The sequence below is a fragment of the Hippocampus comes genome, unplaced genomic scaffold (genome assembly GCF_001891065.2).
Source record: "Hippocampus comes isolate QL1 unplaced genomic scaffold, H_comes_QL1_v1.1 scaffold22, whole genome shotgun sequence".
NCBI classification, from domain to species: domain Eukaryota; kingdom Metazoa; phylum Chordata; class Actinopteri; order Syngnathiformes; family Syngnathidae; genus Hippocampus; species Hippocampus comes.
The window spans coordinates 7,626,405-7,652,205 of record NW_017806175.1 but is presented as its reverse complement, the minus strand read 5'-3'; the positions used below and the strand labels follow the sequence as shown (position 1 = coordinate 7,652,205).

At 43.5% G+C, this 25,801-nt stretch overlaps 2 protein-coding genes across 4 annotated transcripts; one reads left to right on the top strand and one right to left on the bottom strand.

The window, feature by feature from the left end:
• Positions 1-435: 435 nt before the first annotated feature.
• Positions 436-20,932, bottom strand: gabrb3 (gamma-aminobutyric acid type A receptor subunit beta3). Of its 2 annotated transcripts, XM_019897254.1 has the most exons (10): positions 20,426-20,932; positions 9,216-9,263; positions 7,893-7,984; positions 7,742-7,809; positions 5,283-5,503; positions 4,817-4,899; positions 3,525-3,662; positions 3,168-3,320; positions 1,994-2,238; positions 436-1,638 (listed from the first exon to the last, which is right to left on the bottom strand). In XM_019897254.1, exons 1-10 carry the CDS (start codon positions 20,605-20,607, stop codon positions 1,276-1,278), a joined length of 1,593 nt encoding a protein of 530 aa, XP_019752813.1. In that variant the 5' UTR covers positions 20,608-20,932; the 3' UTR covers positions 436-1,275. The 2 variants fall into 2 exon arrangements, with proteins under 2 accessions (XP_019752813.1, XP_019752814.1); XM_019897255.1 differs by lacking the exons at positions 9,216-9,263; positions 20,426-20,932 and adding an exon at positions 8,114-8,200.
• On the top strand, positions 8,120-24,081 carry gabra5 (gamma-aminobutyric acid type A receptor subunit alpha5). 2 transcript variants are annotated; one of them, XM_019897256.1, is made up of 11 exons: positions 8,120-8,200; positions 10,219-10,314; positions 11,359-11,462; positions 11,552-11,676; positions 12,792-12,859; positions 13,168-13,388; positions 14,474-14,556; positions 18,145-18,288; positions 21,948-22,100; positions 22,578-22,789; positions 23,348-24,081. In XM_019897256.1, the coding sequence occupies exons 1-11, from the start codon at positions 8,138-8,140 to the stop codon at positions 23,639-23,641; spliced, it is 1,563 nt and encodes a 520-aa protein (XP_019752815.1). In that variant the 5' UTR covers positions 8,120-8,137; the 3' UTR covers positions 23,642-24,081. The 2 variants fall into 2 exon arrangements, with proteins under 2 accessions (XP_019752815.1, XP_019752816.1); XM_019897257.1 differs by lacking the exon at positions 8,120-8,200 and having other exon boundaries at positions 9,985-10,314; positions 11,378-11,462.
• Positions 24,082-25,801: the final 1,720 nt, after the last annotated feature.

The window sequence follows — 25,801 nt, the reverse complement described above, 5'->3', positions numbered from 1 at the left end:
AGCTGACTTGGCGTCTCGCAATCGAGCAAAGTTGCTCACGTTCACATCTTCGTTTCAGATGACAACGTCAAACTTGGCCAGTGGATAAGACTCAAATCGTCTCTTGCGCAATACTAATTGTCGACACGTACACGTGTTTGATAACGTGATCTGTGATGTGGTTGAGAAGGAACATTACTGATTTTTATTTTGTCAACTACCAATTCAAAACTAAAGTAAAAGTCAACAACAACATTTTCCGTTGTTACGAGTGGCTTGCGCCACGTGAGCGCGCCGCCATGTTGTGGCAGGTGGCGTCCACTCCTACGCGTGGCCGGCCGCAGATGGCGAGAACACTTGCGACAAGAACAGCACACACACCAGCTGGAATTTGTCTGCGTGTTTTTATAAAGTCAACACAAAATGAAAACAATGAAAAGTCCTGTGGTCAGTCTGGGGGGAAAAAAAAACAAAAACATCAAAGACGCACACGCCAAATTTATCTTAGCATCCATGCTAACTTCGGCGTTGCAGAATGCAGTGGAACCTCTAATGGTGAACGACCTCTCCCGACGCCCATACCCGAGATGAATTTTGGCGAAAGAAGTGGGGTGCACCCAAGACTGGTCACCAGCCAATTGAAAAACAACCATTCACAGTCAACCCTTTGGACATTTTGGAGCCTGTAATTTAAAAAAGAGGACTTTTGAGAAGTTAAGCGGTACACGTCCTGGACTGATCATTGGCCAATCGCACGAACGACCATTCACATTTAGACCATTTTGAATCTGATGACTTTGGCAAAAGAAGCACGATGCACCTTGGAGTGGTCACCGATTATTCTCAGGGCACATATAGACAAACGACAGTCACATTCACACCTATGGGCAATTTAGTTTTATGGATCAATTTATTAATTTATAACTAATGATTTATGGCAAGAGAAATGTGATACACCTTGGATTGGTCGGCAGTCAATCTCAGGGCATACATATACAAATGACCACTCGCACTTACCCCCTTGTACTATTTAAAGACCTTAAATAACCTTAGATTAATTTTGGCGAGAGACGTGTGATACACCCTGGACTGGTCGCTGTCCTGACATCATTTCCGATGAGAAAAACATTACTTTGATGTGGCGTTTGACCTTAGAGACTCCACTGTACGTGGCATCGTAGCGACTGTACGCCGAGGACGATCTGGCGGCCGTGCCGTTGACATGGGTGCTCGCGCGTCTGCAACGTGACCCGTGTCCGAGCGTCTCACACACACATACACACACACACACACACGTTAATTGACGTAGTAGAGCCAGTAGACAACGTTAAAGAAGGAGAAGGAGAAGGGGAAGATGAAGCGGGACCACCGGTCAATGGCATTGACGTCCGTCAGGTCGGGGATTTTAATCTTCAACTGCGATGATCGCCTTCTCAGGCGGCTCCTCCTCCCGTCCGGGCCGGGGGGACGCGCAGCCCGCCCGCCGCGCCTGTACTGCACTCCGGAGGAGTTGTCCAGCGGGACCGGGGTGGAGTTTGCCGTGGCATCGTACAGGCTGCTGGTGGTGCTGCTGCGGGTGCTGCTGGTGGTGACGGTGTGGACGCCCACCTCGTTGCGGATCTCCAGTGTTGTCAGCAAGATGTTGCCCTGACAGTCGGCCTGGGGGTGGAACACACCAAAATTACCCTCAAACTTGGATAAGACTATATCTACCTATCTATCTACCTACTTACCCAGTCTATCTAGCTAGCTAGCCATGTAAGATAGACAGATAGCTAGCTAGCTATAGTGATCCAGCTATTTTATATACCTCCCTAGCTAGAAAGCTATCTTGTCTGTCTGTCTAGCTAGCTACCTACCTAGTTAGATTATCTACCTATTTTATGTAGCTAGCTAGCTACCTAGCTAACTAGATTATCAACCTATTTTATGTAGCTCGCTAGCTATAAGTGTCACGCTATCTCATCTTGCTTTCTATCCATCCATCCATCCATTTAATGGCAGAGGTCTTCACCTTGGGGCGGTCAAAAGAGGCGCGGTCGTTGTTGGCCTTCTGCGCCCGCTCGGCCAGCTTCTTCTGCATGCGCGGGCCACGCCCGAAGAAGATGTAGTTGACGAAGGCGTACTCCAACAGGGCCAGGAAGACGAAGACGAAGCAGCCCATCAGGTACATGTCGATGGCCTTGACGTACGGGATCTTGGGCAGCGTCTCCCTCAGGTGCGTGTTGATGGTGGTCATGGTCAGCACCGTGGTGATGCCTGCCAACGCAAACGGGGCCCCCGTTGACTCTTCCTTACTGCTGCCTTTTCCAGCGAGACATATTAACAATGCGGACAAGACAAAATGTTCCTTACATGTGTTTTAAAGCGACTGTTTTGCCAGTGTTGCTTCTCGACGTGATTAAAACAATCCACTTATGACTTACTGCTGCTTTATTAGTGCTGCTTGAAGACGTGTCATAAAGCAGATTTGTCCAACTATTCCTTCCTATGCTTTATCAGAGCCGTTTCTAAACATGACGCTGTCAGAATACAACAGTTTATTTCCCGTTGCTTTACTTGTGCTGATTAAAGACATCATGAAGCGGAGCTGTCTTCCTATTCGAAACCGCGCTTTATCAGTGCAGCTTCTGGACGTGTTATGCGACTAAACCAATCCCATTTTTTTTTTCTCATTGCTGCTTTACGAGTGCAGTTCCGCCGCTTGTTCAACTCCAGACTCGTCCAACTGTTTCTTATTGTTCCTTGAAGGTGTTCGTACCAGGCTATGAAGTAATCTAAAAATATATCGATCCACCATTTTAGAAATGTTTCTCTGCGTCTCCTGCCTGGACCGCGATTCCATTTCTGTGTCTGGAGTGCTGTTGTGTTCGTGGGCCCAAAATGTAGCGCTTGAACAGTGTGTGAGGGGGTGGGAGTGGAGAGCCGTGTGGGTCCATGCCATCGATTCCCGCTTGAGAGCCAAGAACAAGAACAGTGGCGCAAGATTGACACAGATTAAAGCAGCAGTACGAAATAATGATTAAAAAAAAAAAGATTTGGAGTGGCTCTGTAATGTTGGAGCGGCCAGGGATATCTTTTGTGTTTTCACTTTCCGCTGTAGCACTTATGTTGTTGTTCTGATGTTTTTCGGCAGACGATCACCGTTAGCGTATCGCATGCGCGCTCATTCGTTTGAAAGCGTTGACCTAATGCGACTCTGGCGGCCGAGGCGTCGTAGTTGATCCAGAAGGAGACCCAGGACAGGATGGTGATCAGGATGGAGGGCATGTACGTCTGCAGGATGAAGTAGCCGATGTTCCTCTTCAGCTTGAAGCTCAGAGACAGACGAGGGTAGGCACCTGCACACGCACACGCGCACACACACACACACACACACACACACACACACACACACACACACACACACACACCCCATTGACTCTCATTTAAGTTGTACATATACAAGAGATAGGAGCATGGTGGGGCGCAGCTCCCTTTACGTATGACAATCCTCCCCACTGAAAAATATTATAGATTAGAATTTTATATTTCCAAGCGTTTACCAGTGGAAAAGACCACGTTCCTGGAAACCAGCTTGTAGTCCACGATGGAGAACTGCGGGAGCTCGATGCGCGTCACCCCCGTCACGGCCGTGTCACCTCCTTTCCAGTAGAACTCGATGTCATCCGTCGTGTATCCGTCTGTCACGTGTGTGTGTGTGGGGGAAGAAAAAAAAAGGCAACATCAAGACAATGCTCATTTTTCTAAAACTACATTTATACTGTACCATGTACTCAGGTGTCATGATTTTGAAAAATAATCGAATGCGGTTCACAAACACAATATTGATGGAGAAAAACTCCATCAATATTGTGTTTGTGATTTAATATGCAAATTTTTCACTTTTTTTTTTTAACAAACAAGCAATAAGTGAATCGTTATTAATTCGATTAATTGATCAGTTCGACCATGTGTTTAAGGTGTTCATTTACTTAAAATGACATTGTTGACTCTCAGCGCGGCGCGCATCATTTTTCTGCATCACACGACCGCCCGGTCGGTTGGTTTTATTGAACAGGGCGGTGAACTTACGAACGAATCGCGCGCGATGCACTTTACGTTTGCCGGAGGGGCCTGCGACCGGGCAACAAAAAAAAAAAAAGGGCTGATTTACAAGCCGCGTCCGCCGCGCCAGCGCTGACTGCAGCACATGTAAATCTTACACGCTTTTACACGTGATTCCGCATGAATGGCGAGCGCAGGGGCACATATCATCAAGACTAATGAGGGTGCGCTATCCCTTCCGCTTTGCGCGCGCATGTGTGTGTGTGTGTGTGTGTGTGTGTGTGTGTGTGTGTGGGTGTGTGGGAGTGGTTGCGTCGTCATCACGGATACGCCCATCTTGCTTTGGAAGCTGTCCTAAACCGCACGAAATACCAAGGTTCCATCTATTTTTGATGAGTGCATAAAGGTGACAAACAGACGCCGATTGTACTGGCATGTGCCTCGAGATGCCATTCAAATGAATGGAAATGCCAATAATCCGTTCTCGCAACCTTGAAAATTGGAACGCTTTTTTTTTTTTTTTTGTAAAAGGAAAGTAACACTCGATGATATTGTACCTGAAGTAGAATGGAAGACAATTTGACAGTTTGTCCATCATGATTTAGGGGCATGTTCTCCCTCTCAAAATCAAGTCTCATGCGCAGTCAAAAGCCAAAGAAGACGAGTTTGAAAGCTGGCCGGCGAGGGGGGCTGGCCAGTGTGAGGGGGGGGTGTGTCTTGCTGGTTGTGTGTGTGTGTGTGTGTGTGTGTGTGTGTGTGTGTGTGTGTGTGTGTGTGTGTGTGAACTCACAGCTCTCAATCTCCAGTGTACAGTTCTGTTCATCCAACGGGTATCGCCTCAGGTCCATCATGCAGGCGGCCGTCGTCGTGATTCTGAGTCCAAAGGCCAGCCCCCCCACACCCCAATAAAAAAAAAACATATTTATTGGTTGGTGTCAATGCTGCATTGCAGTATGAAGAGGAAAGACCGTCGAGTAAAAGAGCAGATGTACAGGATTACGGTATACTCACACCAGGCCACATAAACTGTCGTGCATTATTTTATATCAGAAATTAGCCGATGATGTTTACGTGACCTTTGCCGTAGCAATGACGTGACGCAATCATTTTTGTTTCTGGCATTTCAAAAATGCGGACCTCAGTAGAAAATCTCAATTCTCCCGAAAACTTCAGTAAATCAGGCCCTGACGTGCCCACGCGTGGCACACCCGTGTAACTGAAAAGGTATCAGACCCGACGAAGCGGCGCCGCTTTACCTGAGGCCGTAGAGGACGGTGCCGTCCGGGTGCAGCCGGATCATGCGGTTCTTGACGGTGACGCCGTGCACGAAGGACTTCTTGTCATTGAGGAAGTAGGTGTCGGGCACCCACAGCTGGTCCGCCACCCGATTATCCAGGGTGAGGTTGAGGGGGATGCCCAAGTAGGCCAGCCGCTTGTCCCGCCAGTACTGCTGGAAGTACATGGTCAGCGTGTAGTCCTGCAGAGGGAGAATTGCGCGCAGCTACCATTAGCAATTCTACCGCGGTAGACGTTCACATTGCTTGTCGTGGTTTCACACAGCCTATCAAATGGAAAGACAGCAGCGTGACATTTCATCATTTCATACCCGTCACCAGTTCTGCGTAAAAAGTATACAAATGGAAATTCTGTTTGGGCTCCCGTATTTTTTTTTTTTTTTTGCAAGAAGGCTTTGTGAAAGGGTTTGATGGATGGATTGATAGATCCTTATAGATGGATGGATCAATAATTAATAAAGGCCCTCATTGACTCATTGGCTGCATTCCACCACTGATCCAGCGCAAACACAAAAGCTTTTGCAGCCTTTTAATGGAGCCGACTGGACTTGATTCTGCTGACTAATATTCTCTTAAATAAATAAGCAGGTCACAGGAAATAAACAAGCCTCCGCTTCAGTGACTCTTCACGTTGGGAACGAGCGTGCATGCATGTTCAGCATGCTGTGCCGTGTACGGGCGGTCTTGGCTGCATGACCTCCCCGTGTAGGAAGGTTGGAACGGCGGTCTGTTGGCAGGGCCGGCTGCAACCCATCTAAACTAATAAATATTACTCGTACACTCGCCGCCGTGTAAAAGTGCTGACCTGACGCAGATGAAATGATGGAAATGCAGTTTTTGTTTTTGGTTTTTTTTCCCCGTGGAGGGAGAGTGTAAGACTGCCGCAACGTGTAACAACTGCAACATTCTCTGAGTTAGGAGTGAATTACTGTACACTCACATAGGGAACTGATTTCTTGCTGCGGATTTCATGTGAATGGCCCGACTGTTTACAGGAAGCGCATACGCGAAAGGACATACCATTACTTTCCCCGCCCCCCCAAATGCTTTAAACATATTAAGACACGCTTTTTAACGCAGTCCTTATTTTCACTCTCCCTATGCCAGGAAATGGGAGACAATCATCTGACATCACTTTGAGGGAATGAAAAGCAGACTCTCTCTCAGTTCTACAAAAAAAGAGACAAAGCATTTTTGCTTTAAGCTTGGTCACTGCCCGGTGAAGTAAAACTGACAAATGAAACAAAACAGAATCAAACATTGTATATTTAAACACCAAAACGTTCAAGCAAACCATATAACTTCATCTAACAATAGTCTGCTAGCTTAATGCTAACATCACGACGCGGTCATACACTCGAGGCGCGCGACTTGAAATTCAGACTTGTCTATCGACTGAACAAATTGTACGATGCGGTAAAATGTGGCAATATAGCGCTAGCCACAACAATGAACCGCAATACAATGGGGGTTTACTGTACTTTCTTTTTAAAGTTAGCTATGAATATTTATATATATAATATATATCTAAAAGCGGCAGTGGTGCAGAGGAGAGCTGCTGACGAGAATCGAGTGAGATGAAAAGCAGGTGTTGTTGTGAGACGTGAAGTCCGCCCACATGCAGCAGCACCGGCAGAGTGGGTCGGCTGAATCAGCTTTTTACACAACAACGCAAACTCCCACCGCACGGAAGCGGCTCGGTGTCTGGAGCGCCAAGCGTTTGAAATCTTTCAGCATCTTCACGTTGTGACCTCTTGCTGTATATGGAACCTGACCGGCCTGACAGGCTTCGATGACGTACAGTCGTACCTCAATTTCCTTTCGTTACCAAGATCTGAAGCTTGGTTTCACATTTGTCACACAGCAATTCATATTTTAACTCACGACACAAAACAAAACAAACAAAAAATAAATAAATCCACCAAGCGGTGGATCATACCGGGAAAAACGTATATTTTGACAAGGAAGCACCCTAGTCCAGATGCTCACTTTTGGATCTGTGTGGGTGCTGATTGTTGTCAGACAATTTGGACCTCGGGAGAGAGACAAAGAAAGGTTTTCACTCTCTGATAAATGAGGCCCGGTGGGAAGACGGCAGCGCCTTGCCATACCGGGGCAAAGACACGTGTCAGACGTGCGACCTGTCACGCTAACACCTGCCTATCTCCTGGGGATGGCAGAGAGGAGCTCGAGTGGAGTGAGAGGCTCCAACCCAGACACAAGGGGAGGGTGGTTAAGGTTCATGAGAGACTTCCCCAGTGAAATAAATGTGTGCCATGTTGTTCAACAAACCAGATGTTGAATTCATAGGGCATTAATAAAAATGGGCTCATTATAAATGTGTGTGTATGTGTGTGTGTGTGTGTGTGTATGTGTGTGTATATATATATATATTATTTTTTTTGTTGCGTGGAACTTACCATATTCACTTCGGAGACCATGTCTATGCTCGCCACGTCTATGCTCATGCCAACAGCCACAGGGGCACCTTCAAAAATAACACAACTAAGCGTGTATGTTATTGCATACAAATTAATACAATTATTATAATTAGTCATGAATTATTCTTACCTCCAAAGTCTGGCCTGAGACGAATGTCATATCCTTTTAAAAGTTTGTCCACTGTGTCTTTGACGAAAGACATGTTGCCAGGCTCTTTGACGCTAAAAGAGAAAATGACGGCCATTTTAAAAATATTGGAATATAAGAATAGTTGAAGAAGAAGAAGAAGAAGAAGAAGAAGACGAATACAAAGCATTAAAAGAAGTCATCCTTGGCGCCAAGAAGCTCACCTGGCGCATGCGCACATCGCGGCTATGACCAGTAGCCAGGAGTGCCACCAGCACGCTGCCCGGGGTACCGTCATACTCCCAGTTAAGGTGAGCTATGTGGCGCGCTGCAAGTCGGCGCTTCGCCCCGTCGCCTCGCGGCGGTCGGTCGTTCCCTGCCTTCCCTCCCTGCTTCCTTCCCACTCTTCCTCTCTCTCTCTCTCCCCGTCGATAACCGCCTAAGTCAGGTGAGACTTCACCCACACGACGACACACGCTTGAACGCGCCATCAATCCACCGCGTGACGTCCCACGCAGTACCTCTTGCTCCTTTTTGGCAGCTTGTCACGTCAAATCACGTCCTTGCGTGCTTTAGATTCATTTGTGTGCATGTGGAGCGCTAATGAGAGAGGCAGGGGTGGGCAAGCTGGGGGTTCCCAGCTGCCAGTGGCGGGAAATAACCAAGTACAAGCAAGTACAGTACTGCATTTATTTTTCTTGATGACTCGACTCAAACTCCCTCCATTTGAAATCTATACTTTAGACGCCATACTTGGTCCAAATACGTTTTTCATCCAAAGTGCAAAATATGTCACTCGAGAAAGTCAACCGAGTCTCTGATCTTGATCACTTGAGAGCTTTGGAGACTTATGTGGCATATAGAAATAGGGACAGCTGTGGCATGGAGAACGGTGAATCAAGAATTATTATCGACAACGGCAACATTTGGTGAAGCAAGATATTCCCTATCCGTGACCATGGACTTGGTAGCAGTAGTGTTCAAAAAACAATTTCAGATGTCAAAAATAGTCAAATCTGCAACAAAAAAAAAGCTATGGTGTTTGTTGTTGTTGTTATTATTAGCTATTTGAGCTTTTTTTGTGTGTGTTAGTTTGCAATGTTTGCAAAAGAGGTCCATGACAAATTTAACATCTGAGCCAATGCTGACTCATGATAAAAAATATAAAACAAATATCATCTTGCTAAATTATCTGAACTATAAAACTGACAGTTTTAAAAAAATGCTTAGTTAATACAAAACAGAGTTTGTGCTTTTTTGGGGGTGTTGTTTCTTAAGGCAATTTTCGGATCAAAAGAAAGCCAATCGACATAAAATGACACTCACCTGGTATCGTAGATGGCATGCAGCTTTTTGTTGCCATCAACGGCGTTCCTGTAAATAAAATAAAAAAAAATGCAGTTGGAACCTGTTCAGAAACGGATTCCAATTTACAATGTAAAATATTCATATTTATATCAAGGAGCCTCCTGAAACAGTGGAAAGACAGATGGCGCGTGGGGCCACTCAACTAGGGACAGCGGTAAAAGTAAATAGCGAGCTTGTTTTTGAAGGGAAAAAAAGCACGTAAAGCGAGTTGACAGCCTCCCCAAAAATATCATTGCCCTGATCGATTCAGGTGGTTCATTTGCCTCTAATTTAGCAAAAGTCGACACTGTGAGCCAAACATTTAGGTATAAAAAAAAAAATCTGTACACCCGCCACCCTAGTAAGCATAAGCGGTACAGAAAATGGATTGAAAAATTCATTTACTGCTTGTGTTTGTTTAAAAAAAAAAAACTACATAGGAAGAGGACATTGAAAATTAATCGCAGATTAAATCGTAATCGCAATTTCAAGGGGAAAAATAACGCAATTGTAAAATGCTTCCCGCATCTCAAGGCGCCACCTGTGTTCATTCAAGTACAATTTCTTGCCACTGGAATTTCAACACGTCACCCAACTACAAACCATGAACATGTCATCATTAGTATTATTTGTGGAACATAGCGGTCAGAAGCGTGGGAACAATAAGAAATAGATCCAGTCGCCTTATCAAACCTCTCTCTCTCTCTCTCTCTCTCTCTCTCTCTCGCCCCCCCCCTCCCTCCAAGCATCTTCACTCCTCCGCCACTGCGCACATCCACCAGTGCTGCTTCCCGCCCTCTCCTCTCGTCCTCTCATTTGCCTCCTCATCATATTTTATACCTTTTTTTTTCCTCCCCTTGTTTTTTCCGCGACGCCTAAGCTGGAATGATACTGATGCTTTTCTAATTATTTTTCTATTTGAACGCCACGTCTTTTTTGGGGGGGGGTTCTTTTTTCAACCCCCATTCTCCCCGTCTACCAGATCGTTGACGGCAAATTTGGAGTGCCGCTCCGGGAGAGCCTGCTGACGGGCAACGCTGGAGGACGAGAGGTAGTCGTCGTCGTCTTCTTCTTGAAGGTAAGGGGTCGGGGGGGTTGGACTTGGTGTGGGGAGGCGGGGGGTGGGTGCTGTTTTACTGTGTGGAGAGGCTCATGTGTGGTGCAGGGATGCAGGTGGAACACTTCCAGTAGGTTGTGTTGTTTTTAACCAGTTCAATTCATGTAGCTTAATAACTGAAATATTACAATCAATAAACACTTGAATACACTTGAATTCATACATGTAAAAAAAAAAATACTAAATCATGAAATAACCAATTTATGATAAATAGTCATGAAAGAAATGCAACATTGATACGAAAGAATAATACCCAAAATAAATATAGAATGTTCATATCACAATCACATCACACCGATTGAAAATATTGAATCGCAACAATTAAATATCATCAGGTATCACAATACAAATATTCATATCAATGATATGATACCATAATAAATATTAAAAAACAAACTAAAGAACCTTGAAGATTTTCAGTTATTAAATTGCAATTGGACAAATTAGAAATACCCAAAATTTATATTGAATAATAAATAGAACGTGGAAATATAATTTGAAGAATAATTATTGCAACAGTAGAAATATAAAGAATACCTCACATAAATAATATGACTCAATAACAATTAAGTGACAAAAGAATGAACCTTGCAAAATGAAACACATTTTAAATTAATGCAATAATAAATACCTCTTTAAATATTAAATACATTTATATAACAAATAAATATTAAGTAATAAATAAAAAGAAAACATATTAAACCATTTAAATGAATGCTTCGGGAGAATAAAAATACCAAAAATATTGACGAAAATGGATACCAACAATGAAAATATCTTTGTCAAACACAGTTTTTAATCAACATAGTGATAACACATAACACCAAAAGTGGTGCAGAAAAAAAAAATGCCCAGCTTCTTTCTGACTTGTTTCTGTCACAAAGAAGCACAGTGATGTCTGCAACGGCAGAGCATTTGACAGCGCTTGTGCTTGATATCTTGTGCCCGTCTCCGTTTTTTGGAGCACAACTCCTAACGTACCCTTGTTTCGCTCGAGATGATCAGGAGTGCGTTTTGGCCGCAGGAATGGGCGATGGAATGCACCGCAGCTTTGCAATGAGATGCACGTGGCTCTGCTTCTTGCTCGCCAGCCTCACCTGCCGCCCGTGGTGAGTGTGTCGCATCATCATCATCATCATTATCATCATATGTGATGAAAATAATACCGGGTATTTGACATATGATTGTCGTTGTCCAGCCTCCAGCAGGAGGCGACGGGGACGCCCACCGAGGCAGAATTAATTAACAACATCACCGTGTTCACGCGTATCCTGGACGGACTGCTGGACGGCTACGACAACAGGCTGCGCCCCGGATTGGGAGGTAACAAATTATGTTCACAATACACGCATTAAATAATAATACAGTGGAGCCTCGATGGGTGAATTTAATTTATTTATATATCAAATCAATTTTCCCCATTGGAATGAATTGGACTGCCATTAATCCGTTCCAAACTTTCTTTTTCACATTTTTGCTAAAGAAAAATATCACTGTATAGTGAAATATAAAACTGAACATAAAGAAAGTGGTTTAATGAACTGTATTTTTCACTTTAGTCCAACGGCAGCGTCTCTAAAGCGCATACATGACTAAAATTTTCACCCACATCACAAAGCAAAACAAAAAAAACAACTGAGCCACGGCCCGTTAACCTGAAACGCTCTAAGTTGGAACACTCGTAAGTCAAGGCACCATGGTAGCTATGTTGATTCATTTGATTTGAAATTGGATGACATCATTGCCAGTTACACAGCTTGGCGGGATGTCAAGGAGGCGTTAAGCCCCATCTAGTGGTGAAGACTTGTTAGTCCATGTTTGTCAACTTTTCAATGAAATGGATGACTTTTCTTACGAGGGCTGGCCGATATAACCTTAAAATGAAATCTCCCCACCTCAGGTAGTTTTTTCATTAAAAAAAAAGCACTTAAATCCAATAACATTTCTTCTTCTTTTTTTAAAATGGAGGCAAAAGCTTCTTAAAATAAATAAACAAATGAATAAACAATAATCATCTTAATTCTGGCAGGACTGTTTTTTCGATTGAGAATTTTTTTTTGAACTTGGAAAAAAGATGACTACTTTCGTTAGACTACTACTTTTTTCTGAAGAATCTGACTTTTGAAAATGTTTTTTTAACCTAATTTAGAGAAAATACTACTCTCAGGATCACTGTTAAAAATGTTTTTTTCATTAAAATATTCAAATTCACAACAACAACAAAAATTCTCCTAATGGCTTGCTTTTTTCCTCAAAAAAGACAAGTGTATCCTAGTCAGTTGATTTGGACTTTTTTCTTAGCATGTTATTCCCCCCATTGTGTCATTCCTTTGTAAATGTTCACAAATGTTAACTGTTGACAACTGCTCTAATGTTGTCTCTCACTCCAATTCCAATTGTAAATTGTCTTCAATCATCTGTTCTCTCCAATCCTACAGAAAAGGTGACAGAGATCAAAACCAACATTTTTGTCACCAGCTTCGGTCCTGTTTCGGACACAGAAATGGTAAGACTTCAACATAACGTTACTCAAAAGCTACAAGCACTAATGAAACGATCCATCGCAATCCATTTCCATGGCAAAATCCTTTCGTTTGAATTTGACAAAGGTATGAGCCCTGGAATTTGCCCGAAATGGCTGTTTCAAACCAAAATGGCCGACTTCCTGTTCAATTGTGTGCATGAAGCTGATATGTGCGCCCCGTTATGATAGACATGTCCACCCAATTCTTTTTCACAAAATTTTCCAGAGGAGTCAGTCTTTTGAGTCAGAAATGACAGATTCAAAAAAAAAAATGGCCTGTTCAATTTCAGGAGTACACCATCGACGTGTTCTTCCGCCAGAGCTGGAAAGACGAGCGTCTGTGCTTCGAAGGCCCCATGAAGATGCTGCCACTCAACAACCTTCTGGCCAGCAACATCTGGACGCCCGACACCTTCTTCCTGAATGGAAAGAAGTCCATTGCGCACAACATGACCACACCCAACAAGCTCCTGAGGCTGCAGGACGACGGCACGCTGCTCTACACCATGAGGTACCTCACAGGCCGTTTACTTTATAACACACTCACCAGTAGTGATACCTTGACTGAGAAATTGCCCTTTTAGATTTTTTTTTTTACCCCCAAATGAAGGTCCGTCCTTTGGTTGATTTTTGCTGTGAGTTGTGAGACCAAATTTTACTCGCACATGAGCTCAGACCTCTTTTTGTGCTGCCAAAACCAATTTGGTGTATAAGTGAGTTGAGGTGGTTCATTTAGACAAAAGTAGTCTTTTTCTGCCATCACGTGGCATCTCCAAGCGCTAAGAGTACAGTATACACCTTTTTGGGGAGCTTGTCGATTACTCTCAAACCTAAAACGGGTTGTAATGCCTCTTGATGTCACAAGGTGACAGCAAATCTTCTTTCCCGCCTAACTCAATTAAACAAGGCTGTTGTCGAACTAAATGTGGTTCCTTGGCCCACGATGCCATGAAAAGGGTGTAAAAATGATCTTATTAGACACGGCTTTGGCCTGCGCACAAAAACAGAGAAAAGGAGTGGCAGAGTTTTGAGCAAATAACGGCGCATGGGTTACCCAAAAACTCTGTGAATGTTGAGTTGCGAAAATGTGTGCGCTGACTCTACATTGTTACATCGGATAAGTTTTATGTTTGAAATGATCCATCCATTATCCAGAAATTCCACATATTCACAGTTCAGCACCTGCAGACTCACCATTTATATTAAAATGTTCACTATTAAAAAAAGAAAAATGGGAATCATAGTGTCCACCCATAAGCAGATATTCTCATTTCACGGACCGGATCGGTCCCTTATCCCGAAAAAAGATGACTAATGAAAACTATTTTTAAACATAAAAAGTGACAGTGGAAAGTTTTATTCATTTTGATGTTTTACAAAACAAAATATGTTCTGCTTCTGCAGCATCACAGTATTTTTGCCACATTTCCATGATGACATTACAATTGCGTCCACACGGTGGGAGTAGCAGTCTTCATCAGGACTCCGGCCTCAATGACTTTTATAAGACTTAATGGACTAATCCTCCGTTTTAATCACACACATTTTTTTATATTCATGCACGGATTGATTTCCATTGTTTTTTTTTTTTTCCAGACTGACCATATCTGCAGAGTGCCCCATGCAACTGGAGGACTTCCCCATGGATGCGCATGCCTGTCCTCTTAAGTTTGGAAGCTGTAAGTATAACCCGAGGCGCTTCTTTTGTGACGTACAGGAAGCAGCGCCGGTCCTTAAGCTTTTGGGATTAATCACGAGGGGCTTCCCTGCAGTTGGCACACGGGGAGGAAGACGGTTGCGCCCGCTCCATGCCAAAAGTCACTTAGATTAATTGCAAGGTAGACTTAAATACACACCACTCTGAATCGAACGCTCACAGGTCAGTTCATTCGGTAAGCCTACGACGGCCTTCACCAATCTGTCTTTTTTTTTTTTTCTCACTATCCCCTGCGGATAGCGTGAGTCCACGGTACCTGTGTATCCAATATTTTCTGCTCGTTTAGCTTGGTTATGCAAAAGAATTAGAGGAGGAAGCTGACGGAATAATCAAATTATGGAACAACACAAAATGCTAACTTCTGAGCTGCTTTGGGTTTTTTGGAAAGCCTTTTTAAAAATACATTAATAAAAAAAAAAAAAAAGGCTTTTGTGTGATTTGCCGGGGCCTTGGATGCTATCAGCGTCGTATCCGGTTTCTGCGACTCCATTAACCCGAGCTAATCCTTTGACCTCCGTGGATGGCGCCTCCCTGGTTGGCCCGCTTTCCGGCCATGTTTATGTACTCCAGGCTCACTCAACGCTGCAATGGTCCCGTTCTTGTACACGTTAATCACCTCTCATGCTCTCGCAAAGTTAATATCGCTAGCTCAGCATTCGCTAGTTTCGCAAATGGGAAGCTGACATACTCTGGTATAAACAGTTTGTTTGTTTTTGTTCTTTTTAAACAGATATGCTCATGTTAAAAAAAATCGCCATGAGCCATGCTCAAATTACAAATTCTGTTCAATGTTTTCTACCTTTTACAGAGGTTAACATCTTTTCATGGTTGTTTAAAAAATAAAAAAAAAAGGATGGATTTGGAGTGAGAAAGAGCTGTGTCACAAATCCGCTGAGTTTTTTTACATTCAGACAATACGTTTTATCGTTGTCTCTATTAACTCCACTCACTAAGAGCACTTTGAAACAACCGCCGCTGGATACAAAGTGCGGAGCAAAAATAATTCGTACAACAATAAAACAAATAATTAAGAACAAAGACAGTAGAAAGCACAAAAAGAGCACAATGAAAAATCAAGTCTCATGCTGAGTCAAAAGCCAAAGAATAAAAAATGTGTTTTGCCCTCTGAGCCCCCCGCTTAGTTCTCGGTACCTCGAATAATGTCTGGGCTCCAGACCTGAATCACCGGGCACGAGCATAGCACGTTCCTCCACATTGACAGTCCCAAGCCTGCGTATTTTTATTAGAATGCGAATGCAGCAAAAAGCTGCGAGTAACTGATGCCCACCCAAAAATATTTGGAATTTCTCATAGCTGCCACAAGATTTTTACCCTAATAGACAAACAAGGCTGCCACCTGACTAAACAAAGCGCCTTCCCTCTCGTCCAAATGCCACAGATAGTGCCCAAGCAATATATTTAAGCTAGACATGGTTTTGGCTTGGCCGACTGTTTAGCACGTCTGCCTCACAGTGCAGAGGTGCAGGGTTCGATTCCAGCTCGGGCCTCTCTGTGAGGAGTTTGCATGTTCTCCCCGTGCCTGCGTGGGTTTTCTCTGGGTGCTCCGGTTTCCTCCCACATTCCAAAAACATGCGTGGCAGCTTCATGGAACACTTAAAATTGTCCTTCGGGGTGCCTGTGAGCGCGAATGGTTGTTTGTCTCTTTGTGCCCTTGCGATTGGCTGGCAACCCGTTCAGGGTGTCCCCCGCCTACTACCCGAAAAACTGGCCTGAGCAGAAAAACAGTGACTGAGCATTATCTGTTACTGGTATGTGCAATATCAATCACCGCTGTATATGTTTGCATACCAACAGCTAGAATGTTCGTATTTTTCATCATATCTTTTTTGAAATACCGCAGTCCCTGACTAATCCAGACTAATATTTAGCTTTCTCTCTGCTCGAGTTACGCTCTTGCTAAATGTTAACACACTCACGTCAAAGAAGGAGTTCAAACAGACAATGGACGGACGGGCTGGTTACAAGACACCCTAATGTTGTTGCGGCTGGTCAGAGACAATAATCCCGGCGGGGCTGAGGTCAATCTGGGGATATTGAAGACAATCTGTGAAGTCTTCTGACACCACAGTTGTGGGATTAGTGCTCGTAGATTGGACCGCGGAGTGCCACACAAACACAGACACACACACACAGATTTAGTAACGGGGTTATACTTTGCGATTGGTTTTCGCCTCACAAACTGTAGCTTCTATCGCACATAGTTTCCGCAAAAATTGGTGCGACAGAGTCGTGACAGAAGGCCCAATATTTGCCTACCACAGAACCTACCGCAGCAGGACATTGTGCGCTTTCCCCGCAGGGCATCATGTGTGTCTCGTGACCTGAAAGTCTGACCTATAACGCGTAAGAATAGAAAAGATCGCGGTTGATATCACGCAGATAGCTTCAATTGAAAGGGGGTAAATTACCCGCTATCGTTAAATGTATCCCAATTTCAAACAGAGTCATCGTTTATTCTGATAATGTTTTGTGAGCTGACTTCATTCTAGAAGCAGGCTTTTTTTTTTTTTTTTTTCGCCAGTGTGAAATTGATTTCAACGCAACAGGGCGGGAGAAGTGATTGTCAGGTGGTCAACCTCACATTGCGGTGCATGGAAGGCGGGGGTAATTTTTTTGTCCCGTCAATGTCCCACGCCTGTTTGCTTAGCGCCTCCCTCCGATTCCCCATTCAAAGCGCCAATTCAGCATTTTACATTTTAAACCCCTCCATGAACATAAATTAGCTGCGAGAGAACGTCGTGTACAACGGCCGCCGTGTCTGCAACCAGCGTATTGTCAAATACATAAAAAAAATGATCGCAATGATCCAACAAATGGTTTTGCTTGTTTTCAACCTCTTTGAGGAATTTGACGCGTGATTTTTTTCCTTTTTTTAAATGTCTGGAACTCTTAATGAGCAGTTCGTGAGCTCGAGCAGCTGAAGCTAAATCAAGGGAGTCAAAACACAAAAACATTGTGTGAGAGGACATTTAGTCAATTTTTCGGAGATTGTAAACGAGAATGTTTTTCAAAACTTCTGCTTCGTGATGTGCTTTTGCCATCCAAAGCGGCGGTGTTGTTGTTGTTGTTGTTGTACTAAAAGCAAGCAGCCAAAATTGACATCTGGCTGCTAGCGATGTGACTTCCAGGCAGCCCAGGTGGCTATAAAGAAGGACGCTTGTCGGACCAGCGCGAAGACACGCAGATTAACTTTGAACACTTGTCACTGGTATGATTGCAGTCAAAGGTTGAAAGAGCACAAATTGAATAGAAAAGTCACGCAACCTGTCCTTTACTCAACTCTATCATCCACATTTTGTATGCATTTACATGTATGCGCCAAAATGTAACAATAAGCTTTCCTTAAAAGTTACTGACACTAAAATGAGTCATCCATTTATGCATAAAGAATTGCGTAACAAAATAAATGTAACCTGTGTTAAATGTATGTAGAATATTTTATTGTACTAATATACAATATATTAAATGGCGGGCCTTGACTCAAAGTGTCCCAAATTACCATGACAACGGAAATGTTTTGCTCCCTCAGATGCATACCCGGTCTCGGAGGTGGTCTACACGTGGGATAAGGGGGCAGCCAAGTCGGTGGTGGTCGGCGAGGAGGGCTCCAGGCTCAACCAGTACCACCTGATTGGTCAGACGGCCGGCACTGAGGACATCTCCACCAGCAGAGGTTAACCCACGCTTCTTCCATTAAGCATAGATAATTTTATATATATACATTATGGGCTAACCCTCAGGGGGTGTATGCCTTAGCTCCCTCTGTTATGCGCGGAAGAAGAAAAAAAATCTCCACTGGGCTGTTTTTGTGCTCATTATTGCTCTGGCGCCCTCTGGTGGCATCCTAATGTCAAAGGCGGATGCCGAAGTTAGCTTCCTTTCGACACAGTGTGTGTAATAATAGCAACTTCTGCCTTCCATGTTGGCAAGCTGACAGTCAAAACAACGAAGACAATTTTGCATTTTGAGTACTCAGGTCGCTGTCTTGATATTTGCAAGCATACCAGATGCTAGCATGATAGCATTTGATCTAAGGTAGACGTGCTAGCGCCAGCGTGAGCCATGCCAACTCTCGGCATAGCACTGTCGTCAAAATCAGGCAAGTAAAATATGAATGGACTATGCCAATAATGAATCCTCTAAAGAAATCTAGTAGTCCAACGCTCACACAAGGCAATATTACGACGCTGACATTGAATGAAGGTTTATATAACTACCATCGATACTGCTTTGGGGTAGCATCTAACGCAAATAAGCATTTCCAAAGCGAGGAGCAACTGTACAACCTTTGCCACCCTGCAGACACTTTTAGAGGCAAATGTTTGCAAATCAAGCCTGAGAGGGACAGCAAGTACATCACACGGATTTGGGAAGGCCTCCCACACACCGCCAGCTGTATCCCTCCCCCCAACCCCTTCCAAGTCCCGCACTTGCATATCGTCCCAGCTATTGGTTGTGCAGGGTTAATCCTCACGCGGTGTCCCTCAGTCAGTTGTGCTTTTATCAAGTGACGTCATCACTAGCGGGATTGGCCGCAGTGGCAGTGCCACGTCGGGGCGAGGAGGGAGGGCCGAGTGGCATCTGCTCTATTCTCTTGTGTAACATAGCATTCATGATGTCAAACCTTTGTTGCTACCTTGCTATATGTTAGCATACTGGCTGTCAGCATGTGAAGCAGTCTAACCTGTCTCAGCTGTCCATCGAGGTGGTGGATGTTCAAAGTTCCTATTACGGGTCCAAACAGGTTGCCGGGCTGCTGGAGGTTAGCATGTTTAGCATTTGTGCAATTGCCATTGGAAATAGGCTGCGCACATGTGCCGCAATTTGAAATAATACTGTACTAAAGGGCATGATGAAAAACCCTGATCAAGCTGCCTCAGTAATTGTTTCTAGCAATATTGTGTGTTAGCAACTTAGCGTATCAACAGTTAGCATATTATCATTCTACTTTTTCAGAAGGCTTTGAGAAGCACCCCCCCCCAAAAAAAATGTAAGGAAAAATTGCACTGTATTTAAAAAAAAAAGTAATATCCATATATCAATCAAATATTTAAACAGTTTTGAAACTCAAATTCAATGGAATTGTCTATCTACGTCTTATTTTGCCATATAGTTTTTGCTCAAATTTTATGTTGCTGTCATTGTGTGAAAAGTCAAAAGACTCCAAGCCAAAGTGTGTCGTCACTTGTTAAGTTAACAACTCTTTTTGAAGTAGATAAACAATCTCTCCTATTCATTCATGGTTTATTTTAGCATAAGTTTAACTCATAAGACCAAAACTTTTACGTTCAGTAAATGTGTCATTGTCTCCTGTAATATAAATTCCTTTCTTGCTTGTGTTTGTTTAAAAAAAAAAACACACACACATGGGAAGAGGATCTTGAAAAAAAAAATCACATTTTAAATCCCAATGACAATATTGAGGGAAATAAAATCTCAATTAGTTTATTTTGCCGCAGTTAAGGAATCCCCACTATGAATGACATGCAGTGGATGCTCTGTCCAATAGGATTCACTCTGGATCACAGCAACATGAAAGTAAGTGTAAAACCCTGCGCCACTGACGGCGGTGGAAATCCCACCGTGACGCCAAATGCTTCCTTCTTTAAGACAGACGGAGCCTCCAGACTTAATTAGCGGGGCTAATCTGAGGTACGAACCCTCTTTAAGCGGGCCGGGAATAGCTTGCATTGGACACGGGTGACCCTTGACCTGGTGCGTTAAGCCCACACCGAATGACGCCGGCAAACGGATGCACGTATTTCCCAACAAGCGCAAAACGGGCTGTATAGACGCCCGCGCTTACTCACCAGTTCACCAGCATTGCTGCGTTGTTCTCTGCGATGAAGGGCAGCTCGCCGCAGACGCTCCAAAATCCAAACGTTAAAGTCCACCAAAGCCGCATTTTTTTTTTGTCTTCTTTATTTTTATTTTTCCACACCTGCCCATCCACGTCGGGGGGAAACAAAACCCAAAAAACAGGGTCAAACATGAGCGGCGGCGGGGTGACACCGGCGCCACCGAGCTCGTCTGACGGATGCTCGTCCGTTGGCCGAGGGCATGACGGATGCTTGTCAGAACGGCGTCCAAACTTTTCCCCACGGATGTCCCGCGGCTGCCGGCACCCCTCTAGCTGTCGCTCCGCCTCTGCCGCCTTAGTGGTGTCCCGGCTCAGGAGACAATGTGCCAATCCAGAGAGCACACACACAGACTCACACAGGATGCAGATTGTGACGAGGGATTAGTGAGAGAGGAAAAAAAAAATCGGATTTTGCCAGGAGAACGCGGCAGTCATCTGTGGATTTTTTTTTTTTTTTTTCCATGGGAGAGGAAATAAAATGCAATCTCCCGTTGGTTAACAGGATGATGATGATGATGATGACTCACCCAGCAACCCATTTATTTGGCTTTCACATGACAAATATGAGTGGGATCACACTCCCTGATTCCAGGAAAATTTAAAGAACAAGAGCGACAAGCAGCTTTTTTTTTTTTTTTTAATGGCAACAGTTGATGACAATATCTATTTTGGATGTTACGGCCAAAATGGCAATTCGCCATTTCACATTAACATTTTGATATCTGCAAGTCTCCAGGGGATTGCGGCGGCATGTCAACGCGCAGGAATCCTGTTTGTCTTCGATTAATACCCTAAACAACATGTCTGAGTTCAAAGGGCAAGAATCCTGTTTATCTTGACTGATGGCCACACCGAGATGGGTGCGCTCAAAGGGTCAACAATCCTATCTATCGTGATTAATACCCAAAACAAGAATCCAGTATATCGTCACTGACACCCAAAACACAAAGGCCAAGGTAAAGCAGTGGTTCTCACGTTTTTATTTTATTTTATTTTTTTACACCAAAAACCACCTAAAAAAAATCAATTTAACTCCCTAAGTACCACCATCATGACCAACATAAAAATACGGTCACGTAGTTGGCCCAAATGTTCAATCAAACACAAGGCGGGTTTTATTTCTTAAAAGTATATTTTATGTTATTATCATCCACAGTAACATTTACAGTGCACTTAAATAAATGTATTGCGTAACAAATTGAAAAAAATGTACCGACATATATATTTTAAACAAAGTTATTAAAGATTAAATGCAAAACGATTAAACTTAAATGTTAAACACAACTGAACTGTACTTAGGCAGTGATTCTTTAGTGTTCCACTAGAGGGAGCCTGCGTAGCACTGGACGTACGGTAGCACACCTTGCGAATCACTGAGCTGAGGCAAGGGTGTTAAAAGACACTTAAATTTGACACCCGTACTCTTGTCCAGCATCTTGCCTGAGTGACTGAATAACTTGTGTTTTCGTCAGGTCAGTACACGGTGATGATGGCTCACTTCTACCTGAAAAGGAAGATCGGCTACTTCGTCATCCAGACGTACATGCCGTGCTTCATGACCGTCATCCTGTCGCAGGTCTCCTTCTGGCTCAACCGTGAGTCCGTGCCCGCGCGCACCGTCTTCGGTAAGATGCACCCACCGTCTTGTCTTTTTTTTTTTTTTGCCTTGTGTTGCAAGCCAACATTTTAGTGACCGGAGAGCTTCAGATACACTGCTGCTCGAGTGAGTTGAAACGAAACACAGGAGAAAAAAGTATTGTGATGCCCTCGCATGTGGGCAAGGCCAGGCACCGTCTGACACATTCAGTCAAACAGTCAAATGTGATAACTCGTGCTCAGACACTCACACGCAGGCTCGCTGGCCAACCCAACTCATGTCACTGAGTAGGCCACGCCTCTTAAAGGCACACATGACGACTAGAGTATGTAATTGCACTTTATAAAACAAGTTAATTTCTTTACATTATATTTCTGTACTCCTGTTGGACTGGGGATATGTAATCAACCGCAGGTTGCTCCGTAACTGTTCAAATTAGCTTTTTAGAGCTGCTATTCACGTCTGTATTGATCGATCAAAAAGGTTGCGGTTCCCGCCCACGCAGGTGTGACCACGGTGTTGACCATGACCACGCTCAGCATCAGCGCCCGCAACTCACTGCCCAAAGTGGCCTACGCCACCGCCATGGACTGGTTCATCGCTGTGTGCTACGCCTTCGTCTTCTCCGCCCTCATCGAGTTTGCCACGGTCAACTACTTTACCAAGCGCAGCTGGGCCTGGGACGGCAAGAAGGCCATGGAGGCCCAACAGCCCAAAGTCAGTAGGCCTTCCAATTAGGACTGTAACGATTCAAGTCATTCGATTATCAACACAGTCAAAGCAAAATCTCTGCTATTTTAAATAGATTTATAGTTATTTTTTATTTATTTTTACACACGGATTTATGTCACTGCAGTCACACACACACAACTGTGATGGGTAAAGTTCTCGACACCCACGTCACTCACCAGGCCCGCCCCACCCTTTAAAAGCATGACGCACTCAGTCACAGATACTCCAGTAGAACATGTCAATGGTCAACCAAAGTGAATAAAAAGATTGCACCTCACATGTACGTTATTGTGTTCCAAAATGCCAACTTTTATCCAATAAGTTGATTAATCGATTGGGAAATTGCTTGATTCTAAAAAGATTCAAAAGCTGTAGCCCTCGTGCCCTAGCGAACTGTGTGGTGGTAACAAAGACAATTCTCCAGACTGTTTCCCTGTGCTCCGTCTTGAACACTATTTGACCCATTAAAAAAAAAAAACCACACATTTATGGCATTTATAATTTCAAAGTTTCAGGACTGCATAATGTATTTCCTTCCGCCAGCGTAAGGACCCCTTGGCGCTGTCCAAGAAACCCAACAACGCCTGCGCGGCCGGCGTCAACTACACGGCCAACCTGACCAAGGACGCGTCCGTGTCCACCATTTCCAACAGCACGTCCGTGCAGCTCAAGGCGGCCCCCGAGGCCAAGGGCGCCGACCCCAAGAAGACGTACAACAGCGTCAGCAAAATCGACAAGATGTCCCGCATCGTGTTCCCCGTGCTGTTCGGCACCTTCAACCTGGTCTACTGGGCCACTTATCTCAACCGGGAGCCCGTCATCAAGGGAGCCGTTTAGATGGAACTAAGGCGCAAAAGCCACCAAGCACTTAACGTTCCAAATGTCACCGTCTTGTTTTCATTTGAGGTAATTTCATTGCATGTTGCTTCTGCTACACCTAACCTTTCCTTCGTTGCCATGTTTTTCCACATTTTAAGCATTTGGATTTGATTGTCGTTCTCTCCGGAAAAAGGGACAGGAGGCATTGTGCCACAGTACAGTGAGGTTAATTGTTAGCTGGGAAAAATACCTGACAGATTTCGTCAAATTGGTAGCAAATATGAACCAACTAAGGTGGGTGATGCTCAATTGTAAGTGTTTTGATTTTTTTTTTTGTCATTTTGTATGGCTATAGTGGCAAAATTGTATGATTTGCTATAAAATTACAAACTAATAACTACGCAATTTTCCATTAGCAATGTGGAATTTGTAAAACATGTCTATTAAGACCCACAAAACACATTGACCCTCCCCCCCCCAAAAAAAAAGAAAAAGTCTCAAGGAAACCAACGGTCATCGGAAGGAAAACATTTCCGTTTGAAGCGGCTATGTGGGGGTCACTTTCAAAGGTCGGTAAAAAATAGGAAACAAACTCAACACGTTTGGGAAGTCAGCCCCCGAAGCCATTTTGACCGAACCACTGGGACTTTGGTAGCTGTGGCTATCAAAAGTGGATCCACAAAAAAAAAAGACTCAAGAAACCATGCCGGAAAAGACAAAAGGAAGTCAGACGTTTTGGTTTAAAGCAGCCGTAATTTTCAGGGGGTTATAAAAATGGGACACCACAGTTTTGAAAATTCTATCACTTAACAACCCAAAACTTTTGGAGCCATTTCCATCAAGAATAGTCCCATAAAAAAAGTCTTAAGAAACCAGACACAGGAAGTCTGCCGTTTTGATTTGGACGAGCCATTTTTGACTATTTTCTGGAGTCAATGAAACGTATTAAACTAAGTCCTTAACTTGAAAATTCAGCCGCCGCAGCTCATTCCACTGAACGACACAAACTTCTATCAAAAATAGACACACAAAAAGTCTCAAGAACCCCCACCTGAAAACACACAGGAAGTCAGACATTTTGGTTTGAAATGGCCATTTTGGGTCAGGTTTGCCTTCAAAAACAAATTTGGACTCTCAATTTCAAACTTTTTTTTCATTGAGTATGGGCACAGCATGGCAGCAAGGCCAAATGCTATGCAAAAAGTTGTGATTCTTTTTGTTCTTGGCCCACAGCAGCTTGTGTATAGCTTTTTTGAACGTTTTTTTTGTACAAATGTGGACATGTCGCAAAGCCATGCCAACCAACGTGTGATGCCTTCAGAGTGCTCTTTGGCGCACTCATAAATGTTTGGATTTTTTTTTTTTTTTGCCCCCTCCCCTCTGAAAATGTCCTTATCCTAAACATTTTCTCGCAACTTCTTTTTCCAGGAAAAAAAAATCAACGAGGAATAGAACACATTTCTTGCAAAAACATCAGTTTTTTCAGGTAATGTAACTTTTTTTTTTCTCCAAAAATGTCGATTTTTTTTGTTCCATGTAATTGCATTACATTTTTTTCTGCATAAAAATAGATGAAATCTAAGAGTAACTTGTTATGCTGTCTCAATTATATAGTATTTTTACCTTACTTTCAATTTGGATTTTGGTTTGCTACAATTTGTGTTTAGCGCTCATAAATTTCTGCCTTCGTTTTCTTTTCGGTGTGGCTTTAATGCTCGTTGGCTTTAATCCTCATTGGTACTTTATTTTCCCTATCCACGTCGTCGTATTTGTTTTTTTTAAATGCCATTTTTCCTGCATAAAATGTATTATTTATGTATACCTGTATTTCCATTTATTTAGCAACAACACTAGTATCGGAGTAGTTTTGATTTTGATTGAATACAGTGACGCCTTTGAACGACTTTAGTGTGGTTTTTATGAGTTTTGAAAAAAAAAACCTTCCAAGTATTTGTTTCTGTCTCCTGAGAATTCTGAAATATGAATGCAATGTATATGCCTCCTGAGTGGCCTGTCACCATTTTAAAAGAAACTTTTTGGGAGCACATGGATGTATGATACTTATCACATGAAAGTGCATTTTTAATATGGGCTGTTCTCCAAGTGCAAATAACTGAAGCAATAAAAAATGCTTTCTCGGAAAAAAAAAAAAAAACTTAAAAAAAAAAAAAGAACAAC